The following is an 8,922-nucleotide window of genomic DNA, read 5'->3' as shown; positions in this document are numbered from 1 at the left end:
CCCTCTTTGTTATATTAAATATTTTAAGCACATTGTAGTGTCTTTCATTAAATTTACCCATTATATAATATTTTTAAAACAGTTAATTAATAAAATAAATTAAAATAAATGTGTTAAATCAAATAATTAATTATACATGGAATATGAATACTATATAATTACAATATAGTTAAAATGTTTTAATATTAATTAAGATTTATAATTGCTAAATATTAATCATTAATAACATGCAATTATATATATATATATATATATATATATATATATATATATATATATATATATATATATATATATATGCATATATATATTATTTTTATTTGTATTTATTTTTTTGGGTGAAATATAACCCGGACATTTCTTTGTGATATTCACCCAGTCATCTTAATACACAAAATACATGTCTTGAAAAGTATGACAAGATAATGACAATGATTTCAACCTCAGGGTTTATTTCTTAATATTTTGTAATCAGTGGAATGATGAATCACGTGAGCTGAGATATTAATCAAGCGAACTGTGATGTTCTAAACCTCTGCAGGTGCTGCTCGTATGTGGGCCGGAGAGGAGGGGGTCCGCAGGCCATATCCATCGGGAAGAACTGTGATAAGTTTGGGATTGTGGTGCATGAGCTCGGTCACGTGATCGGATTCTGGCATGAGCACACGCGACCCGACAGAGACGATCATGTCAGTATCATACGGGACAACATTCAGCCAGGTAGGAAAACAACAGCAGCAAAACATCTCTCACATGTGTGTGAAGTGATCGTATTCAAGACTCCGGTGTAATGCAATGATCTCTGCACAGTATTGCTAACTGAAAGCTCATGATAATGCATAGAAAAGTGAGGTCAAAAACATTCCAACAACAAGCATGAAAGATGATTGTGTGCTAGTTTTAATGGAAGCAGCTGTTACAGCATTTGCTTGGAACGACACGGCCCACTTTATAAAACAAATTCTTGACTGCTGAGCTCAGCATAAATCCTCCGCTGCACTCATTTCTGATCAATGCTGGGCAAAATTTGCTACTTTTACCTAAGACCTCATAACCCCTGACTCCTGGTTGCAGCAATGTGATTAAAATACAGTTGCCTAAAACACATTGACACTTAAGAAACTCATAAATGTGCTTTTTGCAAAATATCACACCACATAGTTCATTATTTACTCGCTCTCTTTCCAAACCTGTATGCTTCAATATTCATGTAATGTAGGTATAATTTAGAAGAATATTTATGCAACTCTTGCAATATAACAACAGTTCAAAGAGAACTAGAACTAGAGCTTCAGAAGGACTATTTAATCACTATGTTATCAGTGTTTAGTTCATTAAATTTCAGTCTGTTCTATAATGAGAGCGCAGGAATACAGCAAGATTTGTATGAGCTATTATATTTTGCTTTTTTGGTGTATTTTTGCCTTTTTGAAGATCGACAGATCCTAGTTGCTATTATCACCAATGCTGTCATTATATGGAAAGAGCTGCATAACAGTTCTTTAAAAATTTCAACTTTTGTATTGCAATTAATAAGAATAATATTAACAACAACAGCACACAGATTTGGAACAATGAAGGTGAATAAATAACCTGATTCCCTTCAAGAAAACCGCAAAATATCACAGTAAATGGCATTTATTTTAAAGAAACATACCACACGGGAACTCTTTACTTAAAGCCTTTATGTATAATGCATTATAACGGTATTCATAATCCAGGTTGTAATGCATTATATCTTTTGATAAATAATTGTATCCAAAACTAAAATGCATTTGTGAAGGTTTGTTTGTCATGTGTTTTAATGCATAATGCTTTTAAATGTGTAACACTGAATAAATGAGTATTATATTGTATTATATCTATGGTTACATGTATTGTATAATGCATTATAAGGTGCATAATTAATGCATTAAAACTACTTTTACAGTGCATTATATTTAAAGGCTTTAAGTAAAGTGTTACCCAACACACTGTTCTGTTTTATATGATACATACAACACAAAAAAAATTTGTGACACTTTGCGATTCTGAAACATTAGTGGATCATGTTGATAGTTGATGTGATTCTCTGTGGTTCCTCTGAAAGCACACCTGTGTGAACTTAGGAACTGATGTCATACATCCACTAAAAAAAATCACCAAACACCAGCTTATGAAAAGCCTTTAAGCCAAAACACAGGAGAAACCCGAGTGTTTGTTTGCAGAAGCCATTTGTTTTATGGTATTTTAGATCCAATGCAGTGAAGTTCAGCCGTGTTAAGTGTGATTGAAGTGTCCAAATATTTGCGAGGCCCCTGTGCACCTAGAAATATCTCAACCGTGGCATATTTTGACTTCCGACCAGCTGTGCCTCCAAGATCCCTCTGATGAAGAGCCCAACATTTTTCACACCTTTTAAGCAGCATTAATGAACAAGATATGCTGAAATAATGGCTGCCGTTAGACGTCTGTGCAAATGGAGATCATTAGAGACTCATTATATGGCACAGAATAATTCTCAGCAGAGAGGGAGATTCATAAATAATGTCTGCGACTTGTGAAATTCACTGATGATAGAAGCTAAACAAATATTTGTAAGTGTTTTGCCCTTTTTATTATATTAAATATTTTTGAAGCACATCATAATAATAATTGCCAGCAAACAGGAAATGTGCTTGAGAGCTTGTGGTGTTGCCATGTGAACCACCCAGGAATACTTGGGAATTTTCCCAACTCAACACACAAACACAATACTCACACCAAATACACACAGACGTTATAACAAATACGAAGTATAATATTGGACATAGTAATAAATAATCCACAAAGTGATGATGTAATGATTTGTCTGTGTGAGCTCTTACTGTTGACATCACTTCCTATCTGAGTCTCATTCTCGGTTTCATCTCATAGGACAGGAGTACAACTTCCTGAAGATGGAGCCTGGTGAGGTGGACTCACTCGGAGAGGTCTATGACTTCGACAGCATCATGCACTATGGATTTTTAATAATTTCCCTCCTTATACTAAAACGTCCACCCTTTTTTATGATTTTTAATAAAAAAACGTCCCTCCTTATACCAAAATGTCACACACCACCCTTATCCATATTAAATCATATATAGATATAAGTCACAGACAGACAGACACACAGATAGATAGACACACACAGACACACACACAGACACACACACCAGACACAGACACACACAGACACAGACATTAAACCCAGATTAATAGATTATTAGGATAGACAGCACTATTTATAAAATATATAATTTAGTGCTGTCAAATGGTTCATTTTTGGTTTAATAATATATGTTTTATATTTAATTAATACAAACATACAAAATAGAATTGTAGTAATATATATCATAATATATAGTAAATTATCACACTATATAATTTAATTATATAAATATAAGTATTTTATAAATAAATAAAACATAAAAAAAATTCTTAAATATAAACATGCATATGTGTGTGTTTGTGTGTATATATACTCACAATAAAAAATTACAGTATAAGCACTAATGTAATTCCATAATTTTATTTAATTAACAAAATTAATATAAAGTAAAATAAATTAAAAAAATATAAATAATTAAACTAAAAAAGAAATAAAAAAATAAATAATCAAAATACAAAAAAAATTACACATATATATAAATATTATATAATTAAATACATGAATAATATACTATATATATATATATATATATTATATATAAATATGAATGAATGTATACATATATATATAATATATATATATATATTAAAACAGACAAATATCTTAAAAAAACAATATAACTCACTCTTAGCAAATATTAAACAGTGTTTTCTGGCAGATGATAAAACAGACAAATATCTTAAAAAGAATTAAAAGATCATGATTTTTTTTTTCTTTAATAGGTCATTATTTACTTATCCTTGTTCTAAACCTGCCTGCTTCTATTTCCATGGAATATAAATATAAATATGGGTTTTGGAGAATATTTATGCAACTCTTGCTATAAATCAGCAGTTCGTAGGGAACAAGATATGGACTAGGACTAGACATGAGCTTCAAAAGGAAGCAGTATTATCAGTGTTTAATCAGTTTGATGTTCCAGCACGTGAGATCAGGAATATAACTGTCATCAGAAGGCAAGAGCTGCGCAACAGTTCTTCAAAACAAAAAAATAACATCACACAGGTTTGGAGCTACGAGGGTGAATAAATAACAAAATGATTTTCATTTTTATTTGAACTGTTCCACTGCACTGCTCTTTAATTATTTTTCTTCATTAACATGTGAGAAGGATGTCTCTGACAGATGCATCCGGTCTCGGTGTTTTAAACGCTAAACTACATCTTAAGAATTTTGTCTTTTATACTTGTAATAGTCATAATTCAAACAGCTCAGCTATTCGCATGCTTTGATTGCTGTTCATTTTTGTTGAGGATTCCTCTTTGCAGTGTTTTATGCTGAGTGATTTTTTAATGGTGTAGTCTCTCCAGAACTTCTTCTCATTAGTCTCAGGGTGACCTCTGAATGAGGCATCAGCAGTTCTGCGGTGGGACAGCTATCCGAGCACCTCTCTCCTCTTACACTCTTTCTGCTGAGCTTTCACAACGCCGCTTTTGTGCTTCTCAGTGCCTGTCAGTTGTTCAAAGAGCAGTCGGTTTCCGTGTGTGGAAAGGCTCGGTTCAGACATCATCAAACAGAACTGAAGCTAGATGATCCGATCTCTCAATGTCAGATTAATTTAATTAACTTCCTGCTTCTCCTCATGCCTCTCTGGCACTGGGTGGGCGGTAGGACAAAACCTTGTAGGATTTTGGATCAGAGTAACCGTATACACAATTTGCGTTTGGCATAAATGTAAATATTTTTTTGAAAGAAGTTTCTTCTGATCACCAGGCTGCATTTATTTGATTAAAAACAGGGAAATCAGTAAAATTGTGAAATGTTATTACAATTTAAAATAGCTGTTTTCTATTTGAATATATTTTAAAATGTAATTTATTCCTGTGATCGAAGCTGAATTTTCAGCATCATTTTTGCTGTTGCACAGAATAATACCGTCATACTGCCAGTACCATATGATGGAGCCAGTAAAGTTGGACACAGGTTTACGGATTAGGCTTTATTCAAATTTCTACAAGATTTAATTTGACTGTGCCACAGAGTAAAAGAGAAACAGATTTCATTTAAAGCATGTGTGCAGTTTTATGTTTTTGAGGGTAATTGGAGGTGGCCTTGACCCTCATAGCAGAAGTGTACTTTGACACAGCAATAGCATAAATATAGATGGAAAACAGAAAAGATGAGTGCAGTTTGTGCTGAAAAGATTGCCATTGAAGCAGTTCTCTTCATGTATTGCAGGAGCAAATGAGCTTTGGTTGGGTGGGAAATGCTAGGCATTGATCTTTAGACATTTATCTGAATCGTGATGTTGTTCATGTGGCATTTATTTGCCTAACAGTCACTAATGCCAATTGTTTTATCATCATTTGATCATCTCAGTGGACTGACTGACCTCTTTTTCATCCTCAGTTGAACACATGCTTGCACACACACTAAAACAATTCATTTCTGTTGATGACGTCTGTGAAACCACACTGACGTATCCTGTCATTTACCAAAGTGTACTCCACTATCACCATGACTCTAGAGCAGAGCAAGAAAACAGGCTAGCTTTATGCTACACTGTTTGAGACACTTTCATTTAGTCTTTCTGCAACAACCTGTTGTTGTTGTTGTTGTTGTTTTCAACAGAAAAAATTATCTTAGAACATATTTTGATTTAATAGTGCATATTTGGAGAGATGCACCTCATCGGCTCCACAGCGCCCCCTAGTCCGTAAACTCATATACCTTTGGAATACACAAAAACTCATGAAAATTGGCAAACTGGTAGAAACTGAGCAGCACTTTTTAATTCTGTGGTCTTCTGATTTGGGTGTGGCCAGTGGGCTCAGTAGCACCCCCTACAATTTCAAACTTTATTTATCACTGTGGTTGCCGCAGACTTTGTCTGATCTTCACGAAATTTCATAGGGACATTGTTGTTTTCGAAACAACCCTTATAGGGGATCCATGTAAATGGCACCAAACTTCGGTACTCTCAATGCCAAGACATTGAAGATGTTAAAACGTGGAGGATTTTTTGATATCTCGAACGATGTTGCCAAGGTGATGCAATAAATAAGCATCAAAACCATGAAGCAGGAAGTGTCCTTTATCTTCTGTGTGCATCATGTGATTTACTTCAAGTTGGACACACTTATTTAGATTTGTGTGCTGATTTTATTGATGTGGCTAGTGTGGGTAACGTTTGTAAAGCCACCAACTGGTGGAAGGAAGTAAGACATTTTAGCAAACTTTTTCCTCTTTCTCTAAATTGCTTCAGATGTTTTTCTAATAACAACAACAAATTACTGATTCTAAATATTCATGGATTTTTGACAACACATTAAACATTATTATCCTTTTAATGTTTAATCATGTCTTCTGAGGTACTTGTCATGCTTTAATCTTCATGATCCTTTGTGCACTCGTCAGAGTCATCTCTTTTAATCGCTTGGCAAAGGTTCATAGATGTGCATGCATGGTCAGCTCTGTAGCGTCACCTAGAATATGGGCATAATCAGGGAAATCTGTAGTGCATCCCTTTTCAGCTATGTTCACCAAGCTTTGCACAAATATAGATCTCATCAAGTCGGACAACTTTCACACCACAGACATTAGCTCCACCCAACAGGAAGTCAGACATTTTTGACTGGTAAACAGGCAGTGTCTCATATCTTCTACATCCATTGTGTGATTCACATTAAACTACACACAATTGTTTGGCCTTTTCGGCTGATCACATTGATGTAGCTGATATGGGTCAAGGAAGAACAGTTGCGCCACCAACTGGAAGAAGAAAGTATTGCCTTTTTTAACACTCTTTGAAAAAATCTATTTATGTTCATACAAACTGCAAAAACAGTTTAACTGTATGGCAAACAAGAGCTGCACGATTAATCATTAGAAGATAACAATTTAAACACCCATTCAGGCTTATTCTTAATTAACAAAGAGTCAGCGGACATGTATGACATATATGATCACAGCTTTCTTTTTTTTTTCTTTTTTTCACCAGAATAGTTTGCTTTCTCATATAACAAACTATAGCATGACTTAAACCGACATAAGAAATGAATAGAGCTTTGTGTTGTTTTTACCGGAATATAATCTAGTGTATGATTACATTTTTTCATTCCCATCAACTCTTGGATATTGGATTTATTCTTTATTTAATTTTGAAGGAACACTACTGTTACACTACATGTGATGTATAAGAAATGTTAGCTGTAGATTGAGACGTCTTAGACTTGCTATCTCCATCTTCTTTTACAAGAACTTTTGGATTGTCCTCAAGGGTTTGCTGATGGGATTGAAAAATGGTATTCCCATTTCATGTATTTATCAAAAGTTTTTCCTGACTAGTTTTGACAGCCCACAGCCAGCGTTTCCCAGAGCGAGCGTAACATGAGTCAAGGCACACGCAAACACACGTCTATATGAGAACCATCTGTTTCCTCTCCTTTTGTTCTCCTTGTCCTCCTCTGCTCTATTCTATTCTCTTTTGGCGTACATATCACCTTTTTTTTTTTGGAACAAATTGCAGTTTGTTTATGTAGGGTTCTAGGAAGAATAGAAATTTCTTCATAATACTGAAATTGCAGTGTTGTGAGGGGAAGATTTCTCTCTGTGTGTCTGTCTGAGTGTGGTTTTTGTTTTGTCAAACATTAGTTCATGCTCCAGTTTTTGTTTACAGTTTCCATGTTATTAGGTAGAATACATACAATTTACCTTACATGAGCATATTATTTATTAAAAACAAGTGACATTTATTTATTTATTTATTGCTAAACTAGTATTGCTAAATGTATTAAAGAGCAAATTTGTGTTAAGAGCATAATTTTATTTTATTTTATTTTTTTATTTTTAAATATTATTATTTGCAATTTAAAATAGTGGTTTCCTATTTATAATTTATTTCTGTGATGCAAAGCTGAATATTCAGCATCATTACTCCAGTCTTCAGTGTCACATGATCCTTCAAAAATCATTTTAATATACTGATTTGATATCAGTGTTATTTTTTTGTTTGCTTTTTTGGAACCTATAATTTTTTTATGATTCTTTGATGAATAAAATGTTAAAAAGAACAGCATTTAATTAAAATAATTTTTTTTTAAACAATATACTTATACCACAAAACTTTGGGGTTAGTAAGTTATTTCATCTTTCTTTTTTAGAAAGAAATTCATAATTTTATTCTTCAAGGATGTGTTAAATTGCTAAAAAAGTGATAGTAAAGACTTATATTGTTAGAAAATATTTTAAATAAATGGCGTTCTTTTTAACATTTTATTCATCAAAGAATCCTGAAAAAGAAAGAATAAGAGACTTAATTTTTTTTTTCAAACCAAAATCCCAAACTTTTGAACGGCAGTATATTTTCCAGATATTGTTGTGAGAGGTGCAGTGAAGATGGAAGTCTGTTCGTCTATTTGCAAGGACATTACAAGGACTGGTTTGTCTGTAAACCATCCTCTGGGAGTGGGCTGGAAAACTCAGAGTTAAGTATAGCACAGAGCACATATAGATGACATGGTGAACTCATCCACGGCTTCCTCTCGTTTCAGACCCACCCATGATTATTAAATTACTAGATTCAGTATGCATGAAGCCTCTGGGTTTTCTGAGTTTTATCATGTATTCCTCCTCTCTTGACCCTCAGATTTTTTCTCAGTTATACCAGAAATTAAAAGGTAAGTTACATGGATTTATGCATCTTGACTTTGCCAGAAGGACATCAGAAAGCTCGCAGCAGCTTGAGAGAAGCTAACAGTCGCTGCGTTCTGTGTTTGTCCACTGTCCTGTTGTCTTTATTCCCATCGTTC

The 8,922-nt window shown here is 33.6% G+C and overlaps 1 protein-coding gene across 1 annotated transcript in view; it reads left to right on the top strand.

Moving 5' to 3' along the window:
- Window positions 1–8,922, top strand: part of LOC109109073 (bone morphogenetic protein 1-like) — a 70,361-nt gene that overhangs the window by 31,060 nt on the left and 30,379 nt on the right. The window contains exons 5-6 of the mRNA XM_042762793.1: window positions 542–720; window positions 2,896–2,990. Of these exons, the coding sequence (XP_042618727.1) occupies window positions 542–720; window positions 2,896–2,990 (274 nt within the window). The remainder of the gene's footprint in view (window positions 1–541; window positions 721–2,895; window positions 2,991–8,922) is intronic.

This window comes from Cyprinus carpio, chromosome A8 (assembly GCF_018340385.1).
Source record: "Cyprinus carpio isolate SPL01 chromosome A8, ASM1834038v1, whole genome shotgun sequence".
Taxonomy (NCBI): Eukaryota; Metazoa; Chordata; class Actinopteri; order Cypriniformes; family Cyprinidae; genus Cyprinus; species Cyprinus carpio.
Note: the sequence above shows the minus strand (reverse complement) of the source record. Positions and strands in the feature narration are given on the sequence as shown.